Source organism: Chenopodium album, chromosome 8 (genome assembly GCF_948465745.1).
Source record: "Chenopodium album chromosome 8, dcCheAlbu1.1, whole genome shotgun sequence".
Taxonomy (NCBI): domain Eukaryota; kingdom Viridiplantae; phylum Streptophyta; class Magnoliopsida; order Caryophyllales; family Amaranthaceae; genus Chenopodium; species Chenopodium album.
Window position 1 is genome coordinate 43,926,024 of NC_137841.1, and position 19,665 is coordinate 43,945,688.

The following is a 19,665-nucleotide window of genomic DNA, read 5'->3' on the forward strand; positions in this document are numbered from 1 at the left end:
GGAGTAAAATAGACAAGATATAGCAAGGACTATATGTAAGATCAACCTTATGCAATTAGAAAACAACTCACACTACCAAACTTTGATTCCTCATTAGTTTAGCAATAGAGGATACATAATCAAATTGCAATAAGTAATGACATACTCAATTCACATTTCCATAACTAAGCGTATTATGCTATCAAGCTCCAAGTCAAGTGTAGTTAATCCTATCATGAAGAAATAACAAGCAATCTCATACAATCACTTTAATTGCAATACAAACATAAATGCTTCTCCTACATTTACATAACTAACCCAAAAGGTTGAGATTCACCCAACCCCTAGCAAGAAGACTACTACAACTCATTCGTGGAGAGTTTAACCTGGTCAGCCCTGCGGGCTGACTCTGCCGGGCTGATGAGCCCTCCTTTAGTTGCTTATTTGGCGGTGAGTGTGCACCCTGGGGGCTGGGTGATAGTTCAGCGGGAGCTATCCTATACAACTAGCCCCTCAAGAGGTGGTATGAGGTCACTCATGCCGACTCTTTGCCTGTAAGAACGTTCTTCTCAACTGAGCCCAGCTGGAAGGAATAGCTCAGCATGAGCTATCCCCTACAACTAGCCCCTCAAGAGATGGCGTGAGGTTCTTCAATGCCAGTTGTTCTTAGCGTGTAGCCTTATCGGCCCTGACTTAACGGGTCGTTTGACTGAAATACCCTGCACACTCCTAGCCCCTCAAGTCTCTAAGGTGTTGAGGCGCCCTAGAGACTTGGGGGGTCAGGCATTGCTATTGCTGAGTCCATTGTCCTATTGCTTGTATGGTGACATTGGTTCCAGACTTTAGAAGTGACGAGCTTGCAGAGAGGATTTTCGATTACTCCCGCTGAAGTCTAAGAAATGACGAGCTTGCACAGAGGATTTTCGATCACTCCCGCTGAAGTCTGAGAAATGACGAGCTTGCAGAGAGGATTTTTTATCACTCCCGCTGAAGTTTGAGAAATGACGAGCTTGTAGAGAGGATTTTCGATCACTCCCGCTGAAGCCTGACAAAAGACGAGCTTGCAGAGAGGATTTTAGATCACTCCCGCTGAAGTCTGAGAAAAAACGTGCTTGCAGAGAGGATTTTCGATCACTCCCGCTGAAGTCTGAGAAATGTCGAGCTTGTAGAGAAGATTTTCGATCACTCCCGCAGAAGTGCTCTCCACTCATTTTTTTTTAGGCGGGAATCGCATTTGCATAAGTGGGACACGTGTTGGCAATCCGGGCTATCAGTTTGATTTTACTGAAGTGACATGGCGGTTTGGCTTTGCCTTGTGTCTAACTGCCCATTTACTCCATATTAATTTCATTGTCCCCCTCTTTCACTTATTTCTTTTACGCCTCCAATTTTTTCATCTTCCCTCTTCGTTATTTTGGCATTTTGAAATTTTCGCTCTTTGCTCTTCCTCTGTCAAGCGTCTCTGATCCTCCATTGTTGTGGTAAGTTCTTGCTTCTTCGTCTTTATTTTTGTCCTGACTTTCGCTTTACTTGCTTTTTCTCCTTTAATTCTTGCTCTTTTATTAACTTTTTCTTTCTTTGTTTTTCTTAATTGCATATTCGGACTTTTATCTTGCTTGGGCTTTCATCTCCGTCATTGTTGTTGTACTCTGTTGCTTCTGCAACTTTTTTCCTTAAAGGTACTTACTTTGTACCTTTTGTTGTTTGTATTTTCCCAATTTTGCTTCTTTTTTCTTTTTCTTCGCAAGATTGTGCCTTTTGATTCTTCCCAATTGTCGCTATTCCCATTTCTTCTCTTTTGTTGTTGTATTTGCATTCTTGGATTTTTTCTACTTATTCCCTCATTGTTTCTAAACTGATTCTTTAATTTTCTCGTGCCCCATTGCTTTTTCCTTCCTTTGCGGGCCTGTATTCCTTTGTAGATTTCATAATGTCTGACGCCTCTGATAGTAAGAATATGAGTGAGCCTCAAACGGCCACAGGATCAGATTCCCCTTCTTCCCGAACTTCTTTTTCAGGTGAGCGTCCTACGCACACTTCTCCTATTTCTCCTACTCCTTTACAAACTGTTATGACTCTTGAACTTCCCCCCACTGCGAGCAGGATGGGTACTGTTGCGACTCCTGCTGCTGCGTCTGGGTCAGGCAGTAGTCGTCTCGCTGAGGGTAGTACATTTCGCCCTTTCCAACGTAGACCCCGTCCTGATTCCTTTGATACTTACTCTGAGCGAGTGCTTACGCTGGATGGGCTTCCCTTATTCCATCTTACTCGCCTGAGGTTGCGCGTAATGCGCCATAAAATGTTGGCTGATGCTGTTAAGGCCAATCCCCTTGACGTGTCTCTTGTTAGCCCCATTCCCCATGTTCAGCCTTTTAATAGTTTTTCTTGGCTTGATGACATAGATGACATGCATCGGTTTGATCATTATGTAGTGCGCGGTGGGAATACTAGGACTCCATCACCTTCTCCTTCCCCAGCAGTTCAATCAAGTAGAATGGCTGAGTCTCCTGGTGACCGCTCACACTTCGACTGTCAGCCCATTTATGTTGTTGAGCCCGTAGAGGAGGGCAAGACTGAATTCTTCCTTGATGACTAGTGTTTTGGGACTAAGAATTGCGTGCTAGATTTCAGTTGGCGTAAGGACGCTGAGAGACTGGGCCTGGCTGCTGTTGGGCAGAATGTTTTACGGTTTTGGGGAGGGCTACGAGCTAGTTCTGCCTGCTAATGGTGCGAAGTTATTAGCCCCTCATGCAGGTCATATTGCTGTATTTGACTCGCAGCTAGACTTGGGCTTGAGGTTCCCCTTCGACCCCACCTTAGAGAAGTTGCTACGTGCTTTTAACATCTGCATATCTCTGGTGCACCCTGCCTCCCTTCATACCGTGATTTATCTACTGTGGTTTTTGAGGTTTCGAAGGTACCCTGAGTCTCTGCATTTGTTCAAGTCTCTCATGAGCCTGAAAAGATCAGCCTCTGGGACTGAGTCAGGGTGGTACTATGTCGCTCCCAAAGAGAGTAGAGTCTTGTCCCACCCAAAACTTGGGCAAATCAGGGACTGGACTGGTAAGTTCTTCTGGGTGAGGGTGCCTTCCAATTTTGCTGCTCCGCGCAACTTCAGAGAGATTCGTACCAACATGGATGGGGTCACAGTTTCTCCCTCTAAATTTGCTCGTGAGACAGAAGCTTTTGAGGCTCTGTAGGGAGCGGGGACAGGTGACTCCAAGTTTCCCAAGGTTTGGCTGCCCAACTCTATTTACATCGTGGGTAATGAGCAGCTTTTTGCCATGCGTTTGTGTCGTACACATGAGTTTGGTAAGCTCTTTCTGCCTTCTGCCTTTTTTCTGTTTTCTGTCCTTTCTCTTTTTTTTTATTTTTTTTTTGCTCTTGCCTTCTTGCCTTATTTGATTTTTTGCCATTTTGTGTTTTTTGGCTATGACAAGTTGGACAAACGCATGCTTGGGCTGGCCGATAATTGGAAGGACCCTTTGACTGCCACTCCTGAGAACCCTCCTCAGCTCTTTGATACGCTGGAGGTGTTTGCAGGTTCCCTGAAGGGCGAGGTGCGTTTGGCTTCTACTAAGCTGCGGGCTGTTGTTGGCACCGTGGCTACTGGCGAGCATGCTGGGTCCAGCCGCGTTGAGCCTGAGCCTTCGTCTTCTACTGTTGGGAGTATGCGTGATACTCGCCCTACTCCTCAAAAGGTGGCTTCAGATTCTTAGGCGTTAGTGGTGCCTACTGCTTCCCTGAGAAGAAGTCTGTCGCGGCTTCCGGCCGGGTGGCACCTCAGAATTTTGCTGCCAAAAGGCCACGTGAACAAGTTTTTGAAGAACCAAAGGCTACTGCCGATGATTTTGCTGACAGTGTTCTCCAGTTTTCCTCTGATGGGATTGAGACCACTGCTGCGGGTGAAAAACCTGTTTCCTCTGCTGAGCATGTTCTGCTCTTTCCTACTTCTACTGATGATACTACTGCTGCGAAGGGCATTGCAGTTCCTTCTGTTGCAGCTACTGATTTTCAGCTCCCTGATGAATCTGTCATGGAGTTTCCATGGTTTCCACCGCGTCCCTACGGGCTAAGGGGGCGGCTTCGAAGCGCTACTCGGGGAGGGCTCTCCCGAGCTATGGGCTCTCTCCAACAGGATCGTCCTGTGATTGACCTGGAGGACGATCCTTCTGCCCTTGCTAGGGTTGAGCCAGAGGTGAAAAAGGCTCGCACTTCTCCTGACTCAAACCCTCTTGCTTCCACGTCTGCCAACACTGGACTTCCAGGTGGGATCGTTGGTGGGGGAGACACTCAGAGCTCTAGTGAGCTTAACTGCTGCGTTCATCAGTTCTTGGGTGATGCCTTTGAGAATCCTCTTTCTGCGTCCTCACTCTCTGCTGGAGGGACTTTTCGTCCAACTGGGGCCATTGAGTTTGCTGAGGTCCCTATTGACATTCATCTTCGCCCCATACTCTGTCCTTCTGGAGCTGAGAACGCTCCCTTTCGGCCTTTGATGAATGTGAGGGCTGATGAGTCTTTATTTGTAGACGACCCTCAGAAGGGTGGTACTCTAGGATACCGCCTGACTCAGGGAATTCGTCTCCCTACGGATTCTACGCGCAGCTCAGTCAGCCTTCCAGCAGCTACTGCTTGCCATGATTTGCAGAAGGTTAGTCTCTGCTTTTGGCTTTTCTTTTTCTCGTTTCAGCTTTTCTCTACTTGTTTTGTTGCTGCTGTCTTGTTTTGCTTATTATTATACTTTATTTTTTTACTGTTAACTTCTTTTGTTAACTCCCACTTTGGCTGACTCTTCTTTTCTACTTTTCTTGCAGCTTGTTGTGTGTGTGGGGGATTTGTCTAATGCCTTGCTGTCAGTGGAAAAGGAATATCAGAACCAGGGTATAACTCTTTCCCAGAAGACTGTGGAGGTTCAGTAGGCTCAAGCTGAGAGGGATGCTATGGGAGAGGGAGAAGACGGATGCCTTGCAGCTCCAATTGGGAGAATTTCAGCTCACTCAGACCAAGCTGAAGGACTGCGAGGAGCAGTTCGGGACTTCTCAGGCCAGAGTGAAGACGTTAGAGGCGGAGGTGGCAGATTTACAGGTTGCGCATGTTGTTGCGCTGGAGGCTGCTAGGAGAGAGGCTCTCAAGTCTTTTGCGCTCTCTCCTGCTTTTGCTAAGCTCTTGGCTGATCTCCATGATGGAGGATGGGAAGCTGCGGCTCGATGCGTTTGCAGCTTTTATGGTGAGGGTGAAGAGTAGCAGGCTCGCTTTAATGCTTTCTGGGCTATGGTTGAAACTGCAGGTGAGGCTGGTTTGTTCGATCTTCCCGCTGATCACCCTCGCGCTGCTGGCTGCAAGATCCCAAACCAGGCCGTGCTGAACTTGGAGGTGCCTCTCTGCCCTGACATTGCTGCAGCTATTGGAGTGGAGTCTCTAACTGATGATCAATAAAGGTTATGGCGGCTGTCACCCTCCTACTCTAGTGGTTCCTCTGAATTTCCCTCACCCAGATCTGTTGTAACTAGGTAGTTTTTGTTACTATCTTTGTGGTGTAAAGCTGCCAAAGATTATGTTTCTCTGCGTATTTTTAGAATTCTTTTTCTTTCGTTGCTGGGTCTGTCCAGCTTAGCTTGAATTTGTGATCTTCTAACTTTACCCGCTGAGTGTTTCCTTGTCCTGGTGGATGAGGGCTCAGCTTTATTTGTTCTGTGACTGACCTGCTGAATGTTTACTCTGCCTTGGTGGGCAGGGGTTCAGCCTTATAATGTATGTTCCTTATGATCTCCCCTTGCTGCTTTTCTTGCAGTTTACTTCATTGTTTGCGTGCTTGCTCTTTATTACGTTTGGTGGGGCCTCGTAGGTTGGGCCTTCCTGTCTTTTAATTTAGCTTCCTAGCGCTTTTCTGTTTCTTTTGCGCTCTGCTGTGCTTCAGCAGGGACTTTGTTACATTTTGTCCTTCCTACTTTATCTTCTTCGAGTGTTTGCGCGTTGTGTACTTCACTTGGCTTTGACCAAAGGCTTCGTCTGCGTGCTGGTTGACATATTTGATTGGGCGTTATTTTACTTATCCTTGCTGAGACTTGTTTGTGTCGATCAGCTTTTTGCATATTTTGTCTGTGTCATCAGCTTGCTTTGCTGTGACTTATTTGTGTCGCTCAGCTTATCTATGTTGCGACTTGTTTATGTCGTTCAGCTTGTTTATGCTGCGACTTATTTATGTCATTCAGCTTGTTTATGATGTGACTTATTTATGTCATTCAGCTTGTTTATGCTGCGACTTATTTATGTCATTCAGCTTGTTTATGCTGCGACTTATTTATGTCATTCAGCTTGTTTATGTTGCGACTTATTTATGTCATTCAGCTTGTTTACTGCCTGCTTACTTCTTTTTGTAAGGGCTTACTGCTTGACTGTCTTCTCCTTTCCTCTCCCCCTCGAAGAGATGGGGTGAATGGGAGTAAGAGAACCTTAGTGTTGCCCATGTAGCTCATCTTTTTCTTTTCCTCTCTTCTCCTATGCTCAAGCTGAACGGGTCAGGCTCCCCCTCAGGCGTCCCCGAGGTGGTGCCCTGGTTTGCTTTTTGCAGGTGAAGTGAGGTTTTAAGGAGGGATGCTTTCACTTTGTCATTTTGCGCTAGAGTGCTTCTTGCCTCTAACACTTTATTATTATTCTTGTTTGATTTCTGCATGTTTGTATATGATGCTTGGGAATACTATATTAAACAAATTTATGCAAAATACTCCTCACGTAGAGGCTTGTATTTCATTGAATAAAAATGACTCAAATGCCTTAATTAACAAAACATGGAATGAATAAAGGTTTATCGACTTGAAACAGCTATGTTTCAGGCTATTTAAACAAAATATTTCTTTAACACATCAGCATTGAAACTGTTTCTTAAGACCTGACCTTCTTGATCTGCAACGAGGAACGCGCTTGGTCCAACCTGCTCGTGGATGATGAAAGGGCCTTCCCAGTTTTCTGACAGCTTTCCATGCTGATTTCCTCTTCCGACTGCTGTTGTCCTCCTGAGGACTAAGTCTCTTGGCAGGAGCTCCCTGTGCTTGACCCTTTTGTTGGAAGCTTTTGAGATTCTGCTCTTTTGGGCTGCCAGCTTAAGGGCTTCTTTTAGCCTTACTTCTGGCAGTAAGTCTAGCTATTCCAGCATGCACTTTTCATTTCCTCGCTGCTCATAGTGGTGTATCCTCAGGCTGGGGATTTGCACTTCCACAGGGACAACTACATCAACCCCGTAGGCCAGGGTGAAAGGGCTTTTACCGGTTGACTCCTTCTTAGTGGTCCTATTTTCCCACAAGACCTCTAGGACTAAGTCTGCCCACAGGCCTTTGTACTCCTCCAGCTTCTTATGTAGGGATGTTAGGATCAGCTTGTTTGCTTCTTCTACTTTGCCATTGCTCTGTGGGTGGCAGACTGAGGCACTTGCATACTTGGTGCCCATATCCCCCAGGTAGTCCTTTATGGTGTCACAGTCAAATTGGCACCCATGATCAAAGACTATGCACCGTGGCACCCCGAATCTAGTGTTGATGCGCTTCCATATAAATGTTCTGACTTGGGTTGCCTTTATGTACTTGGTGGGCTCATCTTCTATCCACTTTGTAAAGTAATCCACTGCCACAATGAGATACTTCCTGCCCGCTGACCTAGTGGTGAAAGGTCCCAAATATGTCCATTCCCCACTGAGCGAACAGGATCGGGCTGAGGATTGGAGTCAGATCGTTTGCTGGCTGATTTATGACTGGTGAATATTTTTGACACTTGTCACATTTTTAGACATATGCTACTGCGTCATGCGTGAGAGTTGGCCAATATGCCCCTCTTCTAAGGACCTCAACTCCCAATGCTTTCCCGCCGATATGGTTGGCACATATTCCGGAATGGGCTTCTTCCATAATGCCATCCTGCTCTCATTCTGGAATACACCTCAGTAGCGGCTTTGAGAAGCCTTTCTTGTTGAGCTCTCCATTCATCACTACATACCAATTTGCATCTTTCTTCACCTTTTTTGCCTGTACTTCATCATCGGGCAGTGAGCTATGAAGTTTGTACGCCAAAATGTCTGAGAACCAGGCTCTTTGACTCCTGACGCAGTTTACCTGCTCCTTTTCAGCGGTGCTGCTTTCCTCTAACACTTCGACCATCACTGTTCTTGTGAGGCTCTACAAGGTGGAGCTGGCTAACTAAGATAAGGCGTCAGCCTGAGAGTTTCCTGCTTTGGGGACCAAGTCTATCTGGAAATGGACTAGCTGGGTTGCCAGCTCTATCACTTTGGTTACATATTTCATCATAGTGGCTTCCCTTATCTCATACGCCCCCTGCACTTGGATGGCAACGAGCTGAGAATCATTCTGCAGGTGTAATTTGCGAGCTCCGGCTGCGAGGCTCACACGCAGGCCTGCCTGCGTCGTCTCGTACTCTACTTCATTATTAGACGCTTTGAACTTGAACTTGATGGCATACTCAAATACGTTTCCTTTTGGAGACCTCATTATGACTTCTGCCCCACTCCCCGTTTGGGCTGAGGATCCAACCACTTCCACCTTCCAGACCCCAATGTCATCCTCCTTCTCCTCATAGGAGGCTTCCAGTATGAAGTCTCTTAAAGCTTGTGCCTTGATGGCTGCTCTAGGCTTGACCTCGAATTCATACTCAGAAAGCTCGATTGCCCACTTTAAGAGTCTACCCGATGCATCCATTTTTTGTAATGCTTTATCCAGCGGGTGGTTTGTGAGGACTTCTATTATATACGCGTCAAAATATGGTTTTAGCTTTCTTGCTGCTGTGACCACTGCGAAGGCTAGCTTCTCTACCAGGGGGTATCTTTGCTCTACCTTGGTCAGCACGTGGCTCACGAAATATATCGGCCTTTGTAGCTTCTGTCTTTCTACCACCAGAACGGCTGCGATTGTCTGTATTGACGCTGAGATGTACAACTGCAGTTTTTCCCTCAGCTCCGGGCTGATCATTGTTGGGAGCTTAGTCAGATGCTCCTTAATACCCTCAAAGGCTTATTTCTCCTTAGTCCGCCACTTGAAATCTTTTTTTCCTTTAACAGCTGATAGAATGGCAAGGCTTTGTCTGCTAACTTGCTGATGAATCTGGTCAGTGCGGCCATTCTGCCTGTCAACTGCATGATATCTTTGATGCTCTTAGGCTTAGGCAGACTGAGGACTGCTTCGACCTTTTCTAGGTTGGCATCTATTCCCCTCTCGCTGATCAGAAAACCCAAGAACTTTCCGGAGCTCACTCCAAAGACACATTTCTTTGGGTAAAGCTTGATTCTATAATTGTTCAGGGTGGCAAATGTTTCCTCCAGATCCATGATATGTCCAGCCTGCGTAACGCTCTTAACAATTGAGTCGTCAACGTATACTTCCACATTTTTTCCCTTCTAGTGAAGGAACACTCTATCCATTGCCTTCTGAAAAGTTGCTCCAGCGTTCTTCAGCCCGAAGGGCATAGCTATGTAATTATACACTCCCCTTCGGTAATGAATGCAGTTTTCTGCCTGTCTGGCTCGTGCAGGCTGAATTGATGGTACCCTGAGAAGGCGTCCATGAAGCTTAGCAGGGCGTGCCCGCTGGTTGAGTCTACTAGTTGATCTATCCGTGGCAGTGGGTAACAGTTCTTTGGGCAGGCTTTATTAAGATCTGAGAAATCAACACACATTCTCCATTGGCCATTTGCCTTCTTCACCATGACCACGTTGGCTAACCATTTTGGATAATCAGGGGGTTTAATAAATCCTGTTTCCAAGAGTTTTTCCACCTCTTCCTGGATTGCATGGTTTTTCACCGTGGAGAAGCTTCGCTTTTTCTACCTGACTGGCCTAATATCCTCCTTCACATTCAGCTTATGCACCATGACTGCTGGGTCAATTCCGGGCATCTCATCCACGAAAAATGCAAAAATGTATTTATTCTTTCTCAACAGCTCTCTGAGGTGCACCCTTACTCCTGGATCAATGTGTTTGCCAATTTTCACCTTCCTCAAGGGATCACCTTCTGTGAGTTCGACTGTGACATGCTCCCCGCTGGGAAGTGGTCTGGCCATTTCTTCTTTTGCAGGCTCGAAGTTTTCCATTGCCAACTTCTGTTTATCTTTTTCCTTGTGATACTCTTCATGCTACCTTTTCCTCGACTTCCTCTCAGGTTGCTCAGGGAGCCTTCTCTCGGAACCGGACTGCTGTCTAGTTTTGGCAGGCTGCTTTAAGGCAGTTACGTAAAATTGTTGGGCTGTCTTCTGGCTTTCCCTGAGCTTTGCTGACCAACCCACATTAGTTGTGTAAGCCATGGCCAGGTGGTAAGTGGATACCACCCCGCCTATCTTGTGGATGAGCGCTTTTCCCATGATTACATTGTAGGGTGAAGGGGTGTTTATCACGAGACATTCTGCTCGGACATCACGCCTTCTTGACCTCTCTCTTACCCGGACTGAGAGTTCGATTATGCCTTCTAGGGTAAGCCCTGAGCCATTAAACCCGGTGACCTCGTAGTTTACTCTCTTCAGGTCTGTTATGTCCAACTTCATTGAACGCACTGATGTATATGATGTTTGCTGAGCTGCCTCCGTCTATCAGTATTCTATCCACCTCCCAGTTTGCAATTCTCATTGTCACCACCAGCGAGTCGTCATGAGGGTAAATTATGCCCTTCTGGTCATAATCATCAAACGTGGCTCGTGGCTGCGGGGGAAGAGGTGGCCATATATGCTTATCATTGTCATTTATTTGATGTATCATTGCCCGCAGGTCAGCCCGCGCTTTATTAACTGTCCCCCCATGTACTGGACCCCCGCTGATCACGTACACCCTGCCCTCTGGCTTGCCATCTCTATCTTTGTCTCCAGCTGGGCCCCTATGACCTCCTCTGAGGTCAGCTCGGCCCACTCAATCCTCCTCCCTTCTTCTGGGAGGGTCACCACGCTGCTTAAATTGACTCAAGTATCCTCTCCTAACTAAGTCCTCTATGTTGTCCTTCAAGTGCGTGCATTCTTCAGTGGTGTGGTATCACGACTCCTGTTTACCACTTACTAGTATAGTCCCCGTGAAAGTAACACCACTTACTTGTATCACGACTCCTGTTTACCATCCTTGGAGACCTCTGCCAATTAACATCAGCCTTATTTACGCTGAATATGTGAGATCTGGAATGGGTTAGTGGGGTATACTGATAAAATTTCCCAGGCCTTGGCCCTCTCCTTTGATCGGACCTTCTCAGTCCCACTGCCCTGTCCGCTTCACTGCAGTTTTGCTCAGCCCTGCTTGGCTAGTCCACCCTAGGTGTGTTCTCTGCCCTGGTGACCTCCGCCTGCTTAACTGAGTCACTTGTTGCTTTCCTACCCAGCAGTGCTTTGTCAGTCTCGTCTGCTTTGATGAACTCATGCGCTTTACCCAGCGCTTCAGCGAGCATTTTGAGGCTCTTATGCCCCATGTATGCTCTAAATGGTGACCCTGGTAGTAGGCCGCTCTACATTGCTAACAGCGCTTCCTCCTGGCTCATATTTGGAATGGTTGTTGCCTCCTTGTTGAACCTGGTGATGAACTCCCTCAGGGGCTCATCCTTTCCCTGAACTAGGGACATCAGCTCGGTTGTCATTTTGGTTCTGTCCACCAAGGTTATGAAATGCTCCATGAACATTCTCTTCAGCTAATTATACGAGTATACAGAACATTTGGGGATGGCGCCGTACCATTCCGCTGCCAGCCCCTCTGGAGTTGGTGGGAAAGCCTTACACCAGACTGAGTCTGTCATGGTGTACAGTACCATATGATTCTCGAAAGCTGATATGTGGCTTTTGGGTGTTGTGGTTCCATTGTACTTGTAGCTCGGCATCTTCACCTTCTCCATGGGTTCTTCCAGAATCTCCCGGCAAAATGGGGAATCATCTAGAACAACCTGGATTCGCTCTCGTTTGTCTCTCTCCGGGCTTGGTCCTCGCTCTGCAGCCGGTGACCTACTGCGAAAGACCCGCTTCTCCAGGCTGATTCGCGCAGGGGTTATTTCCCACGCTCCATTCTCGATTCAGGTTGCGAGCTTCCAGCTCCAATACCTTTTTCCTCAGCTGAATGAGCTCTTTCTGCTCGGGGCTGAGAGTTGAGACTTCCGGCTTTTTCGCTGCGTGCTCCGCAGCTGCCGTTGTCGGTGATGGGCTTGCCCCCTTACCCATATTGGTAAGGACGGCTGTCATTGCAGCCAGCTGCTCCTTGCTGCACTTAAAGAGGTTCCGCAGAATGGCTGGCATATTAACGGGCTGGAGTTTCTGGGTTGCAGGTGCTGAAACAATAAGCTCATTGTTCGCGCCTGTTAACGGCATTCCGTACTTGAAAATAGAGCTGGATCCAACCGGATCTACTGGTTTCGCCGCTGCTTTAGCAGTGGCTGATGTCGATCCGATGGGGTTGGATTTCTGTGAGATGGTCGATTTGGGGTTTCCGGTGGATCCTTTTGGATCGCTGGTTAATGGGGGTGTTTTTTGTGGTGTTTGGCTGGTCTCATTAGTTTTGGACATGGGTGTTTGTACAGTTTCTTCTCCGGCCATGGTGGTTAGTTAACTAGTCCCTAGCTTAGTTGGTGAACCTCAGGTTAGATGATCCAATCCCCTCCTAGCGCCAATTGTTCCAGGTATGGATCAAAGGGTTCTGCTGGGTAAGCTGGGTCCCGTCAACAACCTACACACGGCAGCACACGTAAACTGCCCTCGGGGGTGGCTCGAGGAACCCCCCTCCAAAGCTTAAGTTAGAGAGTGTTTACAGAGAGAAAGTGTACTTAGAGAGATATAGAAAGTGTAATAACTTGAGTGTCTAACCTCTTTTCCGTTGTACTTTACCCTCTATTTATAGGCGTTCTATCTCCTTCGTGGAGAGTTTAACCTGGTATGCCCTGCGGGCTGACTCTGCCGGGCTGATGAGCCCTCCTTTAGTTGCTTATTCGGCGGTGAGTGTGCACCCTGGGGGCTGGGCGATAGTTCAGCGGGAGCTATCCTATACATAGAGATTAGTAAAAATGTTACTTAATTAGTTGAATTTTGGTATGTTATTATGTGTAATTTTAGGTTGTTTTAATGGGTAATTGTGAATATATTAGAGAATTAGTGACCTTATTAATAATTAGTTATGAATAAATTAGAAAATTGTGAATAGATTAGAGAATTGTGATTACATTAGAGAATTGTGAGTAATTTAGAGAATTGTGATTAAATTAGAGAATTGTGCATAAATTAGAGAAATAGTGATATTGCCACTTAATTAGTTGTGAATAAATTAGAGAATTGTGAATACATTGGAGAATTGTGAATATATTAGAGAATTAGTAGCGTTGCTAATTTTTTTTTTTTTTAATAGATTCATATTGAAGCACGAGTTTAGCTTGAGGACTACATATTGAGCTCAAGTGGGTAGTTGCTATATTGGTATGACTTATAAACTTTACTAAGCTATATTTCTTTCTATTTATCCATTTAATAAAAGTTTATTCATGAAATTGCAACTTGTGTATTATTTAATTGCAAATAAATACAACAATATATAGCATACTTGCATCATCATATGCCTAGATACCCGTTCAAGGCTTTCTCATTAGGAGAAAGTCTTGAATAGTTCCCGGTTAGGACTGTTCTTGAATGAGTACTCTCACTTAGGTGGTAAATGTATGTTTTCTTTTCGATTTTAAGGAACATCTTGGCTTACCATTTCCTCACTATGTTCTCTGGGTACATATGTGGGTAATTAATTATCTACATCGTGTACTTGGAGAACTAGGGGGAAATGTTGCCGGATTTTCCTTAAAATTGAAAAGTTGACATACATTCTCTAGTGAGAGTAGACATTCAAGGATGAGTTAGGTTGGAGTGATAAGGACCCTTTGGAAACATGAATTTTTTCACTATATGAATGGTATATTCACGTTTTGTACTTCAATTTGATTTACATAAAATATGTAGCAATTACACATTATTCATTATATGTTTCTATATATGTTTAGAGACAATTTACTAAATGGAGAAGGATCGTGGTTGGATGTATGGTAGACGCGATATATTGGAATTTTGGAATAGGGTTCAAGAGTTTTCCGAGAGAGCTTTAGCTTATCAACGCAAACTAGGTGGCAAAGGCCTTTATTGTCCTTGTGTTCATTGTAATAATGTGAATGTGGTCGATAGTGTTGAAATAATTAGAGATCATGTATTATGTCGTGAGTTTAGGAATTTATACCATGTGTGGATTTGGTACGGAGAAAGTGGAGAGTACAGTGGGGATCTTGATCGGAATGATGTGCGTGTTAGAAGCAATGAGATTCATGTGGACGAGGAATACGAGAATGATGACTATATTGTTGATAATGGTGAGGATGAAGCCGATGATAATCAAGCGGATGAGGTCGAGGATGAACAAGTGGATGAGATTTTGCATGGTTTTGAAGGTGGAGTGTTTGAGTTATTATCGGAGGCTTCCAAAAAGCCTTTGTATCCTGGGTGCAAAAAATACTCTAAACTATCGGCCGTGCTAACACTTTTCAACATTAATTCGAAGCATGGGTGGACGGTCATTAGTTTTACTTCGTTGTTGACCGCATTAAGTGATATGTTGCCTGATGGGAATGAAATTCCTAAGTCTTACTATTAAGCAAAAAAGCTCATGTGTCCCTTTGGTTTGGAGTATAAGAAGATACATGCATGTCCTAATGACTGTATTCTGTATCGAAATGAGTATGAACAATTGCAGGGGTGTCCACAATGCAAGCGGTCGTGCTACAAGCGCATGAGTTGCAATCCTTGTACGGAGGGACCTCCTGCTAAGGTGTTGTGGTATCTTCCCATTATTCCAAGGTTTAAGCGTCTGTTCTCAATACCAAAAGACGCTAGAAACTTGAGGTGGCATGCAGAGGGTAGAAAGAAAAACATAATGCTGAAGCATCCAGCTGACTCTCCACAGTGGAAGAACATTGATTTAAAGTTTGAGAAATTTGGTGATGAAGTCAGAAATTTAAGGCTTGGGTTGTTCACGAACGGGATGAATCCATTTGGCACTCTTAGTACCCAACACAGCACATGGCCAGTACTTTTAGTGATTTATAATTTGCCTCCTTGGCTGTGCATGAAACATAAGTATGTAATGCTTTCATTGCTAATAACGGGGCCTAGGCAACCTGGAAACGACATAGATGTTTACCTTGCGCCGCTTATTGACGACTTGAGAAATATGTGGGACGAAGGGGTTTCCGTTTTCGATGCTCATCAGAACGAGATGTTCACATTGCGTGCAGCCCTTAAATGGACCATGAATGACTTCCCTTCATATGGAAACTTGTGTGGGTACAAGGTCAAAGGGAAAAAATCATGCTTCATATGTATTGATGACACATCAAGCGTATACCTTACTCATTCTCACAAAGATGTCTACCTACGAACTCGAAGATTTCTTAGGCGTGATCTCCCGTACCGTAGGCAGAAAAAGGCTTTCGATGGAACAGTGGAAGAGGATACTGCACCTAGACCATTGACTGGTATTGAGATTTATGCTCGGGTGAAAGGGATACGAACGGTGTTTGGAAAATAAAAAAAAAAAACTGTGGTCTCAGATGCTCTGTTTAAGAAAGAATCAATCTTTTGGAAGTTTCCGTACTGGACAGAACATGACATTAGGCATTGTCTTGATGTGATGCATATAGAAAAGAATGTGGGTGATGCTCTTTTAGGAACGCTTATGAATATCCAAGGCAAAACAAAGGAAGGAAAGGGTGCACGGTTAGATTTAAAAGAGATGGGGATTCGTCCAGAATTGTGGCCTCAAGAAAAGGTTATAAAGGGGAAGGAACCGAGAAAAGAAGATGAAAATGTTTTGAAAAAAGGGAAGGAGAAGATAGAGGGAAAGGGAAAGGCCAAAGATGCGTCAAAGAAGAAAGTTGAGGGTATAGGGAAGGATGAAAATAATTATTTACCCCCGGCTTGCTATACATTGTCAAGGGTAGAGAAACGTATGTTTTGTGCATGTCTGTACGGCATTAAGGTTCCATCAGGGTACTCATCTAACATGAAAAGATTTGTAACCTTAAATGGAGAATTGAAGGTGACAAGTATGAAATCCCATGATTGTCACATTATGATGCAAGTATTCCTACCGATTGCAATCCGTGGTATTCTGCCAAAACACGTGAGGGAAGCGATTATAAGCCTCTGTTCGTTTTTAAATACAATTTGTAGCAAAGTGCTTGATCCTTGTACACTAGATTCTTTGCAAGCAGATGTGGTTGTGACTTTTTGCAAATTTGAGATGTATTTCCCACCCTTATTTTTTGACATAATGGTTCATCTGGTTCTTCATTTGGTGCGTGAGATTAAGTTGTGCGGTCTAGTGTTCATGAGGTGGAGCTACCCTTTTGAAAGAAACATGGGTACATTACAAGATAAAGTACAGAACCGGGCTCACCCTTAAGGAAGTATGATGCAAGGGACCATGGGTGAGGAGATAGGTAACTTTGTGGCGGACTACATAGCCCTTGCTCTACCTATTGTTCTTCCTACTTCTTGACATGAAGGTAGACTTGATGGTCATGGCACAATTGGGTCGAAAAAAATGTCACTAGACTGAGATCAGTTCTTACAAGAACACCTTTATGTGTTGCACCATGTTTCAGATGTGCACCCATATTTAGACGAGCACATGGCTAGTTTGCGTGACGAATTTCCATCCAAAGGTGAAAGGGCACTTATGCAGTTGCATAATAGGAGGTTTGTTAATTGGTTTCGTGATCGAGTAATGAGTCAATTGGATGATACTAATGTGACCGATACAATACGGTGGCTTGCGTTCGGTCCTAGGGATGATGTTCGTTCATTTGAGGGATATGACATCAATGGGTACACTTTTTGGACCAAGGGTCGTGATTTGAAATCTTCCTCCACCGAAAAACAGTGGTGTAACGCTTGTGGCATCGTCAAGGGAGTTTGCAAGTGCTAAGGATAAATCACCTGTCGATGCAGAGTTGTCATATTATGGTCGAATTCAAGAAATATGGGAGCTTGATTATTGTGACTTCACGGTTGCTCTTTTCAAGTGTAAGTGGGTTGATAATATCAGGCGTAACTTCAAATATGAGGACTTTACTCTTATAGATCTTGGCCACTTGAATGATAGTGCGGAACCATTTATCCTTGCATCTCAAGCTAAACAATTGTTCTACGTAAATGACCCTGTCGATTCAAAATAGTCTATAGTGCTACCTGGCAAAAGAAAAATCCTAGGCATTGGAGATGTTGAGGATGAGAAAGAATATGATGCGTTTGATGATTCAGCACCTTTCATTGTTCCTAGACCTGTTGTACTAAATGACATAGACAACAAAGTAGGTTATATGCGATCAGACCGCAACGAAGGAATTTCAGATTAAGGTAGTTTGATTAAAAGTTAGTAATGGTTTCATTGCAAATATAGTTTAGTTATCATGTATATAGGAGCATAAGTAGGCAAAAATGACCATAAATGACATAAATGAGCTTGTATTTGACCTAAATCCTTAGTTTTTTTTATATAAACTAACATGTTTGTAGTTTAAAATTGCCTTAGTGTACTCATTATCATGCATATACAAGGTTATAGGGCCATAAGCAGGTGAAAGGCTTAAATAGCTTCTACTTAACCCAATTCCTTTGTTTTGTGTATGAACTAACATTTATTCATTCTAACAACCCATATTCATTATATTTAACATGTTTGTAGTTTGAAATTGCCTAAGTGTACTCATTTTCACTCATACTTTAAAATACACTAATATTGTTTTATGATTGCTTTGATAGGTGCTTATATCTCATGGCGAACGATCATGACCCTCATTGTGTAGAGGACATTGACGGTGATGAGTATGAGGACGAGTACAAGGATGAGGACGATGATGATCCTTATGATGTGAATAAGAAGGATGATTTGGGTGAGCCAGAGGATCAGGTTCAAGATGAGTTTGAGCGTAGGCTTGAAGAATTTGAAATTTCAGCTGAACGTGCACCGCCTATTGAAAATACAGCACGTGAGATTGTTGGTGAGAACCCGAATCCTGAAACACATGGTCAAGGACAAGATCAAAACAACACAGGTGGTGGAGGGGGGGTAAAGGCACCGGCTTAAAGAAAGGGAAGGGGTCCGACGAGAAGTTTTCAGAAATCAGACGGTCCTAGGGTCATGAAGTATGACAACAACGACCAACCCGGGCTCAAATGGCATCGACAATATGCTAATCAGGTTGGCATGTGTGCGCGGAAAATCCCCATTACACTTGTAAAGCAGCAAGTACCTCCGGGTTTGATTCAAACATTATGGGATGATACAAGGGTAAGTGTGTTTTTGGCACATTTAGACAAGTTTAGAAACCTTAACCTTATGGTTGTTACTAAAAAAGAAACTAATAATTGGTTTTAATTTGTGTTTGCAGAGGCTGTTTTCTATTCCTAATGATCCCGAGAAGAGAAGGGTGTTTGAATCTTTATTAGCGGAAAGATTCAGAGGCTTTAAGACCAACTTGACTAATGGATGGATCTACAAGAAGAAGAAGAAATCAAATAAGAAGAAAGCTGATGAGGATGACCTTCTCCCGTGGCAAAAATGGCCGACTGTGTTAAAAGAAGACTAGGAAGAGTTCGTTAGAATGAAGAATCAAAAGAAAGCCATTGTAAGCTTGTGTAAATCTGATCTCAATTGCATAATAACTTGACTCTTTTTGTAGCAATGATACTAACATTTGTTTTTATGTAGGAACTTTGAGAGAAAATAAAAAGAATGCAGAGATGAAGGAATACGTCCATCGTATGGGGCCTAAGACATTTGCTGAAAACAGACCTGAGTGGGTCGATAAGGGTTTATACCCTAAATCGCTTCTAGTAGCATCGAAGGAACCCTCTATTTCCACGATCACTACTTTAGTGAGTCGTGTTAGTGATTTCTTTTGTTCTCTCCATACGTTTGATAAGGAAACCGGAAAATGGGTCATCAAGGATCCGGAAATCAAAAAAATGGCAGATAAGCTTGTAAGTTACCTATGAACTGTTGAATTTTAAGTCACTTTTGCATCAAAATCACTATACAAACCATTAATTGTCTTACTGACCTCCTTTTTCCTTTTGCTACAGCTTGAGCACACTCAAGAGCTGGTGGAGAGAAAATTTGAACCAAGTGTGGAGAATGACCCTTTCACCATGGCTTTGGGAAGGATATACCATCCAGGACGAGTAGTAGGTTCGGGAGGGTCATTGCTTGGATGGAAAAAGGGGATGGGTCAAGAATACACGAAATCGGGTAGATCTCAAGCCAGTGTTAACTCACCGAGGGAGTTGGATGCCAAGGTGGCATCAATTAAGGAACAAGTACGCAACGAGTTAGTAGGTGAATTCAATGCTTGGGCGAAGCAGATGAACTTACCGGCTTTGCCGTTCCTCGCAAGTACACCAGTCGACTCATGTTCTCAACCAAAAGGACAAGGAGAAGGTGATAAACATGGAGGAGATGAGATACGTGGTGAAGATGTTCCACCTGAGGTAAATTCAATTGGGTTATTAAAAGTTTTAAAATACTGAGTTAATTGAGATCTGAGGTGGCATGATTGATGTACTGTTGCAGGTTCTTACTCCTACTCATGCGGATTCGAGGGAGCTTGATAATCCAACACCGCATGAATATCCATAGTTACAGGTGAT

At 44.3% G+C, this 19,665-nt stretch overlaps 3 protein-coding genes across 3 annotated transcripts; all 3 read right to left on the minus strand.

Annotated features, from left to right (window-relative positions):
* Nucleotides 1–7,120: 7,120 nt before the first annotated feature.
* On the minus strand, nucleotides 7,121–7,423 carry LOC145642982 (uncharacterized). Its single transcript, XM_081694141.1, has one exon. It carries the CDS (start codon nucleotides 7,421–7,423, stop codon nucleotides 7,121–7,123), a length of 303 nt encoding a protein of 100 aa, XP_081550267.1.
* A 742-nt stretch (nucleotides 7,424–8,165) lies between these two features.
* Nucleotides 8,166–8,951, minus strand: LOC145642983 (uncharacterized). The gene has a single exon (XM_081694142.1). The coding sequence runs from the start codon at nucleotides 8,949–8,951 to the stop codon at nucleotides 8,166–8,168; it is 786 nt and encodes a 261-aa protein (XP_081550268.1).
* A 1,159-nt stretch (nucleotides 8,952–10,110) lies between these two features.
* On the minus strand, nucleotides 10,111–10,515 carry LOC145642985 (uncharacterized). The gene has a single exon (XM_081694143.1). The coding sequence runs from the start codon at nucleotides 10,513–10,515 to the stop codon at nucleotides 10,111–10,113; it is 405 nt and encodes a 134-aa protein (XP_081550269.1).
* Between the last annotated feature and the right edge of the window lie 9,150 nt (nucleotides 10,516–19,665).

Coding starts and splice junctions, on each gene's coding strand:
- LOC145642985 (XM_081694143.1), bottom strand. CDS start 10,515: ATGAAGTTGGACATAACAGACCTGAAGAGAGTAAACTACGAGGTCACC.
- LOC145642983 (XM_081694142.1), bottom strand. CDS start 8,951: ATGATCAGCCCGGAGCTGAGGGAAAAACTGCAGTTGTACATCTCAGCG.
- LOC145642982 (XM_081694141.1), bottom strand. CDS start 7,423: ATGGGCACCAAGTATGCAAGTGCCTCAGTCTGCCACCCACAGAGCAAT.